At 33.1% G+C, this 16485-nt stretch overlaps 1 protein-coding gene across 2 annotated transcripts; it reads left to right on the top strand.

Annotated features, from left to right (window-relative positions):
- Window positions 1-4137: 4137 nt before the first annotated feature.
- Window positions 4138-14698, top strand: LOC115977505 (probable acyl-activating enzyme 1, peroxisomal). Of its 2 annotated transcripts, none has more exons than XM_031099385.1 (4): window positions 4138-4219; window positions 8576-8800; window positions 12834-13460; window positions 13672-14698. In XM_031099385.1, the coding sequence occupies exons 1-4, from the start codon at window positions 4181-4183 to the stop codon at window positions 14467-14469; spliced, it is 1689 nt and encodes a 562-aa protein (XP_030955245.1). In that variant the 5' UTR covers window positions 4138-4180; the 3' UTR covers window positions 14470-14698. The 2 variants fall into 2 exon arrangements, with proteins under 2 accessions (XP_030955245.1, XP_030955246.1); XM_031099386.1 differs by lacking the exon at window positions 4138-4219 and adding an exon at window positions 5545-5822.
- Window positions 14699-16485: the final 1787 nt, after the last annotated feature.

Raw genomic sequence — 16485 nt, 5'->3', positions numbered from 1 at the left:
CAATTCTATCTTTTTTTTCTTTTTCTTTTTCTTGTTAATTCTATCTTATTTGCTTATAGGTATTATTTTAATCTCTCTTTTTTTATTTAACTTCTATCCTTTTTTTATAGGTAATTCTATCCAAAGGCTTCATTGATAATATTTTAGATAGACATAATTGTAGGTTGTATTTGTATGGCACCACCCAACTAAATTTAATATCTTTTTGAAACTTTAGAAAACACTTATTGTACGTTGTATGTTTTGTTAAGACACTTATTATTCTTACCACCGCACACTCTTGGTGCGATGGTCACTCCACATGTATAAATACTTGTAGGGTGTAGGAGGTAAAAGTCAAAATTCAAGTCTGTAGGAGAGAGCTTCCCACACATATACACTTAGGTTAGACTAGAGTCGAATTTCTATCTTGTATGAATAAAATAAAATAAAAAATCACTTATTATTCTTTATCCAAAGAAATTGATAAAAACAAATAAAATGATATTTTATCTAAAAATTATTGTAATTTGGTGCAACCACTTGGCGTAACCACAGTTTCTAAGCCCAACTTTTATTATATGATATTATTATATTATATGATTATATGATATATGATATAGGGATGGTCCATTGGTTAAGAGGGATTGTATCAAAAAATCATGGCTGAATATATATAAGTTCTAAAAATTTTGATAATAAACTTTTAGGTAGAGTTGAATTTAAATTTCTGAAACTTTGATGATAGAGTTTTATCTAAATTAAATTATTTTTAAATTTTATCCCTTAGTCAAGAGCTTTGTAGCTTAATATCCTAATAAAATATTAATTTAAGAAGATGCAACTTGAGGGACAAAACAAAAAAACAAAAACATGGGTTGTGTGGGATTTAAGTTTAGAAATTTTTTATAATAGACTTTTAGTTTTGAATAGAAATTAAATTATTTTGAAATCACGCAACTTGAGGGAAAAAAAATTAAAAACAAAAACGTGGTTTGTGTGGGATATAGTTTAGAAATTTTTTATAATAGAATCTTAGTTTGAATAGAATTTAAATTTGTTTAAAATTATTGTTAAATCTTATCCCTTAGTCAAAACATGGGTTGTTAAATATTATCCCTTAATTGAGGAAAAAAATTATTTACTAATTAATAAGAGTAGTCATTTGGCAAAACTTACTACAAATTTTTTATTTTTGCATTCAAATATCACTTAGCATTCACATGAATGATTTTTTATTCCTCAAATGACTCTAAACCACTATATATGCCCATATGCATATGTGTAAATGTGAATGTCAAATATAAATTTTGCCCCCTCTTCTTCTCAAGTCAAACCCTGACTTTGCCACTACTAGCTACACATAGTATAACATAGCCATATTGGAAACTAGCCAGCCCTCAATAATAATAATTGTAGGGTTCTTGGGCCCAGGAGTTCATTATCTACTTGTATATTAGGCCTGTGGTCCAAGCCGAGGACAAGGATTTGTCTGAGGATGAGAAGTCTTCGTCAGAAGAGACTGTGTTGAGGAATAAAAAGGTTAGTTTTGGTCATAATGGCTCAAGAGAGTGGGCCGAGGATGAATATGTCCTCGGCTAGACAAAGCCGAGGTCTTAAGAGATGGCCTATCAACAAGGGTGACGATCCTAGAAATTCAATTGGAGCGGATAAGCAATGCAGAGACATCAGATAGGGAGGAGTCCTAAAATATCTTCGGAGAAAGCTGCTGCCTCCGCATTAAATTCACTGCAACTAACTCTCTAGCCGCATTAATGTGGAGGTGATGCCAAGACAGTGGGTTTCAGCCTTACAACTACTACATAATGACTTATGGGGAGTGATGATGGGACAAATACCCACACCGACCGTCTGGCATGCACATGGAAGGTGGAGATGAAAAGGAAAGACAATATAAAAGAAGTAGGAGTGAGTGAGAAAAGGGGGATCAGAAAAATCAAGAAAGAAAAACTGTAGGAATCTAGAACCAGACTTGTAACCTTGCCTAAGAACATTATATAAGAGTCAATATCCTCGGACTTCGCCAAGGACGTTTTTTCTTCAGTTTACACTTGTATATTTTCATTATTTTGTCATCAAACCTATCTGACTTGTTGTTTAGTTAACTAAAGTCCAGTTTTCTAACTCATTCTCTACAAATTCATTGTTTTGGGCTTTTTGGGCCTAAGTCCATACCTTGGGTTAGGATTTCAAATCTGGTCCTACAATAATAATAATAATAAGAAGAAGAAGAAGAAGAAGAAGAAGAAAGACATGCCCTAATCTTGGGCAAGGCTTTGCCCTGTGTTGAGACTTTTGCTAAGAAAGAAGAAGGGGCAGTCAAGAAGAAAGAAGACTTGAAGGAATGCACTAAAGATAAAACAAGGCAAAACGACACAATTGAGACTAAAATGAAGAAAGTAAAGTTGAAAACTAAAACGATGTCATAGCACTTAAGTTTTAAGACTCATCTGTCAGCACGTGTAGTTAATGGCATGTATGAACTAATCTAAGTGGTTTACAGCTGTTAATTAGGCGGTTAGAATTTTGATAGTTAGTTCAGATTCTTTCTTTCTTTCTCTTTTACTGCTTCGTGTATATAAGGGAAAGGCACAGTGTAAATTAACAATTGCTTCTCATTTTTCCTATTTTCAATTAAGAGAAATTGGTTTTCAATTAAGCTAAAGTTGTGGTTTAATATATATAGAGAGGTGGAGGGTGTGAGTTTTGGACACGTATTTGTGGCATGGTGAGTAAGGGCTTTGCATGAGGAACAAGTTTCAAGGTGTCTTTTGATGAGGAACATAAACCAAAATATTGGTGGGGATTGTTACCTTGGACATACACATTCTAAATGGGCTTCGAAGCTTTATCACCACCCAAACTATTATTATTATTTTTGTTATTTTTATTCCTATCCTCTAAAGTACGATTAGCAGTACTTAAAAATACACTTCTTGTCCTCCAAATCTTATCAAGAGAGGTATAGTGGACGGCTATAACAGATTATTCCTAAAACAATTCACTTGTTGGTAGGTCCACACATGCTACACTTGTTTGGATTTTGTATCATGAGATTTATTTGTCCTATAATCTTGTCCACACTTGTTGTAAATTGCACATATACCTATAATGCATGTCTATGTAACAACATAGGATACATGGCATCACTATTCAACATAAAATGGCGGGCATTAATCATTTACAATATTATAGAAGGCAGAAAGGATGACATGATACATGGATGTGGAGGGGAAAAGTATTTTTTTGAGTATAACAATGATAAGTTTTGGCTTCTATCTATGTTGAAAACCAGTGTTTAGATGTGTGTATTTATAGTTATCTTTGCATAATTTCTTGTCAGTTGATGTTTTCTTTTCTTAGGAATTTAAATTCAGAATGAGGACAATATTGTTTGTGACTCATTGTTTATAATATGAGTTATGTTTGCAAAGGAAGATGATACTAAGGAGCAAAAAAGTATTGTGATGGGCAAGAAAAAAAAAACCATAACTGCGTTTTTAAAAACGTGGCTATAGAAAAAAATCCTATGGAAGGCTGTAGCCGTGTTTCTAAAACGCAGCCCAAACATAGTCTATAGCTGCATTTTGAGAAACGCAGCTATAGGTCTTAGCCTATGACAACATTTTAAATGCAGCCCAAAGCAGATCTATAGCCGCGTTTTTTACAAAACGCAACTATAGGTCTCAGCTTATAGGGGGTGGAAGAACGCAGCTAGGGGGTAAAAAACGCAGATAGGTCGCATTTTCCAGAGCCACGTTTCCAAACGCGACTATGACCTATAGCTGTGTTTTTAGGGTCTATAGCTGCGTTTTTCAAACGCGGCTATAGCCCTCGTTTTTTTGTAGTGTGGCCATTATTTTCTAGAACACTTTCTTAACACCATGTGCAAAAAAAAAAGTCTTCACTAATATATATATATATATATATATTATGGGAAATTATTGCAGCATATCATTAATAGAAAATCCATTTAAAAAAAATAGAAAATCAAAAGCAATTCGGTACATCAAAGGCAACGGCAATTTCTAAGAAACTGGGGGTTTCCTCATTCCATGCCACAAAATCATCTACAAACTTTGCATGATGAGCTAAAATATGGACAGGCTTATTGCCTTCTCTTTTAATGTGTGAAAAATCAAAATAACGAAAAGATTGGAGGTGAAGAAGATTGCCATCGATGACATTAGCAACAGCAGGAGGGACTAGAGAGAGTCAGGTTAGAGCATTGCAGACTTGAAGTATTGATAAACGATTTTTTTTTTTTTTTTTTCTTGCTGGAAATTTTAAATCAAATTGCTAAACGGGCCAGAAAAAAACAAGATCTAAATAGTGTCTAGAAGTGGAATCTTAGTTATCAATGAAATTGATAATTGGGCAAGCTGTTCTGCCCATGAGAGACTCTCTAGTCTTGGGAAATGCTTTATTGCTGTATAAATTAGTTCTTATTTTGAAGATCTTAATAAAGTAAAAATTGGATACGTAGTTACGTACGCAAGTTCTTGGGGAATTTTCCTCACTTTTGATTGTAGCTATTGGTTAAGAGTTTGCTTTTCATCACATCATAAAAAGGCAGAGGGTCTACGATTAATGGAGCTTTTTGACAAGAAACGCACTCTTACTGTATGTTGAAAATATACCAAACACTCAATTAGTAAGTGGGTTTCTTAACCTAATCTGTTTCTCAAAAAAAAAAAAAAAAAAACTCTTAACCTAATCTTTATGGTATCAATGGCCTTCCTCTCTGGCCATCAGTGGCGGATCAATCAATCACCAAAAAAAAGAAAAATCTATCATTTATTTATTAAGTAGTTGAAGCACGCCAATTACATTTATTATCACATTAAGTTATTAATTTTATGTAATAAAAATTGCAGTCTTATGGGGTATAGGAGACAAGAGCCGAGATTTAAATCTCCAGGAAAGAGATTAATATACATATACACTTAAATTACTATCTTTAAAGAAGTAGTGGTACACTACTCCTTCGCTTCAAAGCTTATAAGGTAGAAAGTGAGGGATTTCTATTCAATGTGGGACGACTAGGACTTTGCAAGCATGCTGAGGTCAGCCGAGGACGTTGCCAAGCATGCCGAGGACGTTGCAAAACATGCCGAGGACGGCCAAGGACGTCGCTTGCATGCCTAGGACGTTGCCAAGCATGCCTTAGGTACCCACAATTAGTATTAAATTATTCCTTTTTTTTCCTTCTAAAAAATAATTATATTTAATTGATATTCAAATATAAAAGACCTAGACTTAAGTTTATAGTCTTACACCCCAAACTATATATATTGAAACGATGTTGCTAGTAATCCATAAAGAAATCCTTATATTAAAGTCTACCAATTCCTCAAAAACAGTGTATATATATTGAGGTCAACCTTCTTTTTTTTTTTTTTTTTTTTGGGGGGTGCGCCGGGGGGGGGGGGGGGGGGGGGGTGGGGTTCCTATTGAATTTGAAATTGTGTCGTATCATGTGCTCCACTAAAAGCAATAGCTTCAAGTTTTTTATAAAATGGCAGTTTGGTGTGGTTTAGGAGATTAATTCACGTGAAAAGAACAGGAGAGAGTGTGGAAAGCGCCAAGAGTGTGCTGCAGCGTGTCTGCGTGAGATCGACAGAAAAAACAGAAAAAAGGCAATGTGAGAGCCGCTGATGAGAGAATAATAGCGTCTGCAATTGCAACGAAATAGGAAATTTTTGATGAGAGAATAATAGCGTCTGCCATTGCAACGAAAATAGGAAAATTTTGCTTGGTATTTTTTGGGTGCTACGACCACGACGAAGAGTGTTTGGATTCAAGGCGAGTAAAGATATCAAGTAAGTTTTTGTATTTTTTTTTTTTTTTTGGAGAATCAAGTAAGTTTTTGTATTAATTCATAGAGTGAATATATTATTGTATTTGGAGTAGATCTTAAATTAGACATAAACTTAAAAAGAGATATTGTAATATTGGATTTATTTGGAGTCTGTTTCTTTTTTTTTTTTTTCTTTAAGAAAAAAATAGATTTTTCATGTAAATATTTATGTTTTTCTGCGTGAATAATATGATGACTCTAAGGTTTAAATAAAATTAAATTAATACTAAAAAATTTAAACAAAAAGTTTTTCAAAATATTGAGATTTAAATTAAATATTTTTAAAGTTTAATATTTAAATAAAACATATCCAAAACCCTAAGGTTTAATTTTTTTTTTTTTTTTAATTGAAAGAAGGGTTTAAAATTTTCTAGGTTGTTTGAAGCCTATTTTTTTTTTAATACAAGATAGAAATTCTACTCTACCATAATTTAAGTATATATGTATGTGAAACTTCTTCCTAAAAACTTGAACCCCAACTCTTACCTCTCACATCCCATAAGCACTTATATTTATGGAGTGACCATCACACCAAAAGTGTGCGGTGGTGTTTGAAGTCTCATTTACTTGGGCATGATTTAAGAAGTAATTTATGTTTCATAAAGAAACCATCTACTAATTAAATGGGATGGGTATGTTAGGGTATTTTGTTAAGTGTTGGCAATTCTGTAGTCAAAACTCTTTTTCATGTATTTAAGTTGTAAATTCTAGTGTCTAGAACGTAATTGAAAATCTATGGTGAAAACACAAGAAACTGTTCAAAAAAGTGAAGGTTTTGTTGCCTTGACTGCTACCTCGAGGTTCATTAAAACTCATCTCCAATCGACTGATCTAGCTTCATGAATACAGTTTCCAAAAGTTACAGCACATTGACCAAGTAACTTAGAAATCTGTGAACTAGGGTTTCAAAATATATTAAAACATATTTTAGGTCAACATAACAATAGAATGAACACCAGGCATAGAGGAGATCTTGCTGCAACACAATTCGTACGTAAGCTAATCAAGACAAGTATTAAGTAGAAAGAAAATCTCTTTCATCTCATCAAGCTTAGTTTGTAGGGCCACTCAACCTGTGAATCAACCATACTTGGCTCAAATACCAATTTTAATGTGTGGCATCTCACTTAATGAACAAAATCACAATTTAAGAGAGATACAATCGATTCTCTTCAAGAAAACATCAAGTGAAATTAAAGTCAATAATAAAATTGTCAGCCTCTATTATATTCAACATCAAACAAAATTTCCCACATGATTAAAGTCAGAATTCGAAGATTCCCTTCTCCACATGTTGACATGTTGTAAGCAATAACTTCACCAAGGACAGAAAATCCATTGTAAACTACACAACAGCTCACCATTTAACTATACTCAGATTTTTTTTTTTTTCCCTTAAAAAAAAAAAAGCTTTGATTCCGACTTCGTGGTAGAAAACAAACCTTTTGTTAACATCTACAACCGTAGTTTTTTTTTTTTTTTTTTATATAATGATAACACGACAAGCAGTTTGCTAAACACAAATGGAACTCTGCTACAAACCAAAGATAATCTACTACTCCAATTGCAACAGACGCAAAAGATGATTAAGCAAACAAAATCTACCTGTCTTTTGTTAATAATCTTGTCTTTCTTCTCTATTTTCAAAGTTTAATGAATCAAGCTTGACATGTACAAGACAAGTCTTTTAATCGAGCTCCACATATCTTTTCTTAATAATCATCTAGTTCTGCTGTATTTTCATAGTTTAATAAAATGGAGCTTGTCATGTACAAGACAAGCAGTCTTCTAGTTCATGAGAATTTAATTCCAAAGTACAGGCTGTGGATAGTTTCTTACCAAAAACATAGATATTGGCTTCAAATATTCATGTCAGTTAGCTTCATGTTCAAAATGGCCGCTCAATAACATATATCAGACTGGTATTGACGTGGATATTCATGGTGGTTTCTCTAGATATTTCCCTTACAGAAGACTTGTATATTCTCATAATTTGCTAATAACGAGCATATATAGAAAAACAACGAGATAATATGTTAATTTTAATTCAGATTAATTATTGTAACATAACAAGTTTAATTTTTAAAGCATTTTTCTCAATAAATGTTAACATTCTAATATATACATACATATATATATATATAAAACATTCTATTAACATCTTGAGCAGTTCAAGTTTTTCATGAAAAAATTTTCATCTTTTATGTTTACATAATATTTTTAGCTCCCTCAAACATGTATCCAATCCAATACATGATATAATTATTAACAAATTAAATGCTACCGTAAAGCCTTTAATGTTTTTGAGATTAAAGCCATTAAAGTTAGCCAATAATATTGCATGCAAGTCCTGAAAAATATCAGCACGTGTATACATGGCCAAGGAGTTCACATTCATGTGCTCTAACAAAATTGTATTCTATCTCAGTAAAAGGCAGGTAAAGTTAGTAAAGATTTATCGAGAATCAAAAACTATTCATAAATGTCACAAATGATGACAAAAGATGACAAAAGATGACAAAAGAAGTGTCTATGATTGCTGATGAATGAATCCATTAAGCACTATATATACTGCCGTCCTTATCTTAACCTCCTCCCATTGAACACTATAATTTTGTCTTTTGCATTTTTATATCCGTACGTGTATGGCTGAGTCAGAACTCACTTTCTATATATAGAGTAATATCACCTGTATTACTATCTTGCATTTTGTAGGAGACCCTTATCGTTAGACATAAATCAATGGAGGGTGCGATTCAATGCTCTGCAAACTTTGTACCTTTGACACCTATAGGTTTCTTGGAGAGAGCAGCCATTGTGTATGGTGATGAGGTTTCCATGGTTTATGGTACTGAGAAAACTACTTGGGGAGAAACACATGAACGATGCATCAAGCTTGCTTCTGCTTTGGTCCAACTGGGGATTTCTCGTGGTGATATTGTAAGTTTGACACTTGGTCCTCAATTGCTTCACTCTTTTTAAGTCTCATGAAAATGGATATTGAATCACATAACATGTAATCAACTTTAATTAAGCTGTTGATGACTATAGTTGATCTTCAAAATTTTGGGACTAAGATTAATTTAATAATTGTTGTTGCTATATATATATATATATATATATATATATAAAATCAAGTTATATTTGATATAACTTTTTATTAATGTTACACCTTTCAATACCTTCGTATTATATTAATATTTTAAAAATTCTATTCATTGTACTTACAAGTCAATGGGAGAAAATTTTATTGTCAACGTTACTATTGTCCTTATTATCATTGGATACCCTATGAAATTCCTTAACAAATTGAGTAATTTAATCTATAATTAACTTCGATGCTTACTTTTTTTTTTTTTAATAGTTAGAAATACCTAGCTGTCTATAATTTGAACCCCTACCCATAAGAGTTAAGACCCCTCAAACATTTTGTGCTAGGGAGGTACCAACTCTCCCAAGAAGTGCGGCAGTTGATACTTACAATTGGAGATTATAAAGTTCGAAAGAAGCATTATTTGTATAACTTTGGTTGATAACTTTGATGGGAAGTGGTATCAAAAGTTATATATATTAAATGGTTTCAAAACACCATGGACTAAGTTGATACAATCAATAATTGAAAAACAAAATTTCTCCAACTCAAGATTCATAAACTAAAATAGTAATTTGACAAAAATATATATATATATATTAATTGACTATTTTTTTTTTTTTTTTGAGAATCAATATTAATTGACTATATAGTAGTGGAAGTCCTTTGATTCCCTCTTGGACTCGTTTACTAATTGGAGTGGCCTTGTGGTCATGCGTTTCACGTAAATCAGTACCCTTCAATAAGAGAGGCATCTTACTAACGTATGATAGGATCCTTGTCACCGCAAGGAGACAATTTCCCTTATTCAAATAGATTTAAGATTCCTAGGATCTCATTGAATAATATAAAATCATTCAAAAATCATTTTATTATTTCTATGCTAAACTGCATGTGTATATTATATTATGAAAGATTTAAAAATGTATAGTGGAAGACCATATGTTTAAATAAAGTCTAAAATTAATAATATATATACAATGTTTGGATTGATTCTAGTGTATTACATAGATTAAGTGAAAGCTTAATCATGTGTATATAAGTTTTACTCATAAGTTTGTATCATTTGGTATCAAAGCCAAACACCACGTCAAGTAATCGAACGTAGCTCATTGAGTATAGGATCAAATGAGTTGTGGCTTTATGATCGAATCTCCTAGAAGCTAGATTAAAATAACTAATAAGTGAGTAGAGCCACCAAGATAAGAAAAGACTTATCGGGTAAATGTTAATAGAGTGAGTTGTTATGGATTTCGACGGCAAAGCGTGATAATATGTTATGATCCTAATATCCCACATGGATTAAATGTAAGTTTAACCATGTATTTATAAACTCTTGAACACTCTCTTTTCAAGCCAGTTTTCAAGGAACATGTAAAGAAGTATAAACATAGATTAGTACAACAAGTACAATAGGCCCCACGAAATTTGAGCCTAAGAATAACATAATCCAAAAATTCCCTCAAAACTCAAGATGGGCTACAGGACTTTGAGTTTGGAACCAAGTTCATTAGAGCACCCTAATGGATGGGAGTTAGTAAAAATATCAGCAGTTAGGTTGGTCCTAATACTATATATGGTCTCAAATGAGATAATCACCAATCAAGAAGCAAAAACCTATGTTGGAGTAGCGATCAATAAGGTCTCTGAGTGGAGACTAGTTTGTTTCTTGCTTTCACCATGAAATGAGATAATCACCAGTCAAGATGCTTTACGTTGGAGTAGCGATCAATAAGGTCTCTGAGTGCAGACCATGGTAAGGGGTGCCTTTGATGTAGAAAAGAATGCTAAAAACAATAGTAACGTGAGTGAAACGTGGAGTTTCCATGAATTGACTTGGTTGATATTTATCCAAAAAATTGTCAAGATGGGTGAAAGACTAAAAGACTTGGATTAAAAAACAAATAAAACAAAAAATATAGCATGCATGTTTCATATATTAATACACACAATCACACACACGCATACACACACGTTATATAATTAAGATAGGTTTATCTTAACCACCGCACACCTTTGGTGCGATAGTCACTCCACAAATATAAGTGTTTGTGGGATGTGGGGGTAAGGGTTGGGATTTAAGTCTCCATGAAGGAATTTCACACAAATATACCCTTAAATTAGGTTAGAGTAGAATTTATATCTTATATAAAAAATAAATAATAAATAAAATAACATAACATGGGTTCATCTTATAGTCATTGATTAGTTTCCTTTTCATTCCCATCATAAATGTATATCTTTGTGAAATTCAAAAGCATCTGTATAATTATGATTTTGGTCCTTGAATTATGTGTTAAGTATCAATTTTATAATTAAACTATGATTATGTCAATTTAGTTTTTGAAAATTTAAAATTGAGTCCATTTGACCGTTGTCCTTATTTTCCTAAGTAATCCTGTGGAATTGCTTAAGTAATTAACTTTGATCATTAGTATACAGGATTGAAAAGTTAATTTGAAAGATGCTCGATTTGTATTATTTGATAGCTAAACTTTAATGGAAAATAAGATATAAAGTAATATATACTAAACCGTTCAAAAACTTTATGGAATAAGTCGATATGATCAATATTTTAAGAATAAATTGCTCTAATACAAAATCAATCATTGATTAATATATTAGAGTGACCTTGTGGTCCTGCGTTACACCTAAATTCGCACCCTTCAAAATGAGAAGAATCTTACCTAAGTCGGACATGACTTCATCAAGATCAATGTCAACACAATGACACAATTACCTTTACTCAATATATTTAAGCTTCTCCCCACTAAGAGGTTCCTAGTATTGCGTTGAATAATCCAATCATTCGGAACTTTTGCTTGTCCTTATATAATTTCTAGAAGCTTGGCATGTACTCGTTATTACACCTAACAAACTTGGACCCGAACCCGTTAATTCAACCCGATTCAAAGGGAATAACTCCACTCTTTGGAAAAACGGGTCAACCTGTATCGAACCTGTTTTTTAAAGAATTGAATTTTTAATAAAAATAAAAATAAAATGCTTTTTTTTTATTTAAAGATGATATACAAATTTCAGCTTTCTTTGTTCCAATTGCTGGATTATAGTGATGAATTTTAAGTTTTATCATTGGTCCATGACATTTAAAATTTATAGTGTGATATATTGTACCTAAAAATTTATGGTCTACAACATTTTTTTTCCATTCATTTATTGTGATGATGTCATTAGTAAACTATGGATTGTGTAAACTTAAAATTTTGGGTATTATTATTATTATTATTCCTGCTTGTGAAAAAATACAGTTCAACCCATAACCCAATTAACTTGATCAACTCAACCTACTCAAGATGATCCGTTTTTGACATAAACCCACTTAGCCCGATCAGAACCAGCCAATTTGCCAAGTCTACTCATATGTGAATATGAATGCAACCATGGTTGGGTACTGTGAGAAGAGAGCAAATTAAAGTGATTTTACTATACTTTTTTTTTTTTTTTTTTTTGAGAAAAAGACCATTGAGGTGTTATTAATCTACTGATAAATCAATTGTTACAAAGGAAAAGCAGTCAAAAGGAACATTTTTCATCCAAATTAAAAGAGGGGAAGAAAAAGTTGCTCTCCTAACTAAGGCATGCGCTACAATGTTGCTTTGCCGATAAATATGAGAGAAAAAAGAACTTTGTAAAGAGTTTACATGAACAAGACTGTCTTTTATCAAGTGACCATAAGCAGATCGTAGAGTATCTCCCTGCTTGAGGAAGTTTATGGCTATTTCAGAGTCGCCCTCAAAGATAGATTGGCTAATACCTATTATAGTTTCAGTTGGACAAGGTTGCTTGTCCTCAAAGGATAGATTTAGATCCAATGGGCTCTAATATCTCTAATAGACATCTTTGTTTTTGTTCTGTGAGCAGGTTGCGGCTTTTGCACCTAATGTTCCAGCACTCTATGAGCTACATTTTGGCGTTCCAATGGCTGGGGCAGTTATTTCTGCACTTAACACCAAGTTAGACTCAGCCATGTTAGCCTTGTTATTGGAACAATTGGAGGCCAAAATTATTTTTGTATACTATGAGTTCCTTGAAGTTGTTCTTGGAGCATTAAACATACTTTCCGAGAGAGAAGGCAAACCACCCTCACTTGTTTTAATAGCTGAGTGTGATAAAAAATCATTCTCAATTGTTGAAGCAACCCCACCAGGTAGCCTGGACTACAATGACCTTCTTGCAATGGGACAAGCAGACTTTGAGATAATTAGACCCAAAAATGAATGTGATCCTATTTCAGTGAATTACACCTCTGGCTCAACTGGGATTCCTAAAGGAGCAATATATAGCCACAGAGCTGCCTATCTCAATTCAATAGCAACAATTTTTCGCATCAATGTGAGAGAAAAGCTTGTGTTTTTATGGACTGTTGACATGTTCCGCTGCAATGGGTGGTGTTTCCCTTGGGCAGTGGCTGCTCTTGGTGGCACCAATATATGCCTCAGAAGTACTCTAACGGCAAAACTTATATTTGATGCAATTCTTGTTCACAAGGTACGATAAATTACTCAAACATTTCCTCCTTAATAAATGGGACTATTGACTAACACATGAAATTTCCAACTTTTTAAATGAAAGGTAGAACAGAGACAGCGTTAGGATATAGAAAAATTTAACTCTGATACAATGACAAATTACCTATTGTCCCAAAAATTTAAGTTGTTAACAAAATTTGAATTTAATAACTTAACCATTATTCTGACAGGTAACTCACTTGTGTGGTGCACCCATCATTTTAAACATACTAGCAAAGTCTCTTGCGAGGCCATTGCCATTCAAAGTGGAAATTATTGTTGCTGGTCCATTACCACCACCCCAAGTTGTGACCAAGGTTATTGAATTAGGCTTCAATGTGAGCCATGGCTATGGTATGACAGAGGCTCTTGGCCCAGCCATTGTTACCCCATGTACACCCGAGTTGCAATATAGTTCAACCTTGGATGAACAAGCCAAAACAAAACGTCTTGAAGGGCTTCACAACCTTATAATGGATGGGGTCGATGTAAAAGATCCGAGTACTATGAAAAGCATACCTCATGATGGGAAAACCATTGGTGAGGTAATGTTTAAAGGCAATACTATGATGTTGGGGTACTTTAAAAAACCAAAAGTGACTCAAGAAGCTTTTAGGGGTGGATGGTACCGTACAGGGGACCTTGCAATTAGACATCAAGATGGTTTTATAGAAATGAAAGACCGTGCAAAGGATATGATCATTTGTGGGGGTGAGATTGTAAGCTCACTTGAAGTAGAGGCAATGTTGCTAAGTCATCCAAAGGTGTTTGAAGCTGCTGTGGTGGGAACAAATAAGCCTTGTGCATTTGTGAAGTTGAAGGAGGGGTGTGATAATTGTGTGCCAGAAGAGATTATTGAGTTTTGTGGGGAGAGATTGCCAAAGTATATGGTTCCCCATAGTGTTGTTTTTGGGGATTTGCCAGTCAATTCAACTGGCAAGATACAAAAATTTGTTCTTAGAGAGAAGGCCAAGACCATGGGTATGTAGAATGGCTCTCTAAAATGAGCTCGATGGATTGCACAACCATTGTACAATGTTTGTTGCTTGTGTGCTTGTTAGAAGAAAATAAAGTAACTTGGTTACTGTATGAATTATCAATTTATGTATAATTTACTAATAATGATTGAGGGGTGATTTTATTGAGGTAGATCGATTTGAAATGTAATAATGTCCTGACCAAGGAACAATGCACACAAATAAAGCATGAAACTTGAACTTACACCATGTGCATTTGTCTTGGAATATGGTCCATTGTTACATACCACTACAATTTGTCCCTATAATTGGCCATCCAAATACTTGCAACCAAGAACAAATGGTGAGGTCCTCCAACTTAACCTTCTCTGTCCTACAACTAATCAATTTTCCAATGGCTTGAATTTTCATTTTAAAGTTTAAGATTTTATATTGAGATAGGTTATGGAGAGGAATCATCGGGAGAATAAAGTAAAAAGAGATACAAAGAACAAAGAAAAGGATGATTTATTTGAAACCTACTCCGAAACACACTAGCTAGAAGGATACACCAGTTATTCAGCAAAATAGTTAAGAAAAAGTCATTGATTGCTTTGCAAAAAATCACACTGGATGAATGTGTGGCCCTGAACATAACCATGACATGATTGTGATGTTGTCTTACTTTCCAATCATTCTTTTTCCATACAAGAAGTGCATATATCTTAAAATCATCATTGGAGACAAAGACAACAAGAAACATATTGCATATGTAATTACTAGCCATAGAGACAAAGACAATAATGTGAATGAAAGAGAAAATTGGGTAATGAAAATTAGAGAGGCAATGGCCTTATTTATACTAAAACATAACTTTTTGAAAAATATGACTGTTAGGGAAGAAAAAAGAAATAGTGAAGAAACCATAATAAATGGGGTAAAAAAAATAGAAAATATGTTAAAAAGAATATTTGAAAAAGTAAATAGATAAAATTTTTAAAAAAAATTTGAATTTTTTTCTTCAAATTTGGATTTTTTTTTTAAAAAAAAAAGGTGTTTGTAGGTAATCTAATTTCTCAACTGAAGACCCTTTCTCAACCTTCTATATTCATTTCTCAAAAAAAAAAAAAATAAAAATAAAAAAATCCCTTAAATATTCACCATCTTGACAAACCCACTCCACTCATACCCATATCAACAACTATCACTCTTTAGACCATCATTGCCATTTTGACCCCATGTCACATGCAATATTCTCCTTCAAGCCAAACTCATCTCCTATATAACCCACCTCATTCACCAAAGTCCAAAACCCAACGCCCACCACCACATGAACATGGCAACAAAGCGGGGTAGGGACAAATTATAGGTGTCCCCTCCTCCTCCTCTTTGGGTGGGAAAAATTCATGAGGATCTAGAATGGATCTGGTATGGCCCAAATACAATTGATATATCTGCCTGGATTCGTAATTAGTGTTCTATATTTTACTTATAGTCTGTCCCAAGCCCAAAAAAAAAAAAAAAAAAAAAGAATAGGATTAAAATAAGTTGACCATCAGCATAAAATTTAATTACTTTTTTATAAATGGATTCATCACATACTAATATATTGAAAATTCATAGTCGACTTCCAAAATTTTATAACCTATCAATTGATGAGTCACATGTTTTAGGTGGCATTGAAGGAAGAATAATGCTATAATTACAATTTTTATCACAACTTACCACTTGAATAAATTGTGACAAAAATAATAGTATCATTATTTTCCTTGGAGAAAATTGTAGAGTTTAAGGAGGAGAACTGAACCGACACACTGATATATCGTATACTGAATAAACAATCAGATTCTTTTAGGAATCGAAATCCTAGCCCCATGCCATGTGCCTTTCTAATCTAGGTGTTGGGGTCCTAGCCCTAGGGACCATATATACCCTTATCCAGGAGACTCATTATTTTCAGGTGGTTTGTGAAAGTACTGAAGTACCTCTCTACCACATTTACCAAAAAAAGAAGTGTCTCTCTACCAAATTATACTAAACACTGGGACA

Source organism: Quercus lobata, chromosome 2, assembly GCF_001633185.2.
Source record: "Quercus lobata isolate SW786 chromosome 2, ValleyOak3.0 Primary Assembly, whole genome shotgun sequence".
In the NCBI taxonomy this organism is placed as follows: Eukaryota; Viridiplantae; Streptophyta; class Magnoliopsida; order Fagales; family Fagaceae; genus Quercus; species Quercus lobata.
The sequence above is the reverse complement of the archived record's forward strand: the minus strand, read 5'-3'. Positions and strand labels throughout refer to the sequence as shown.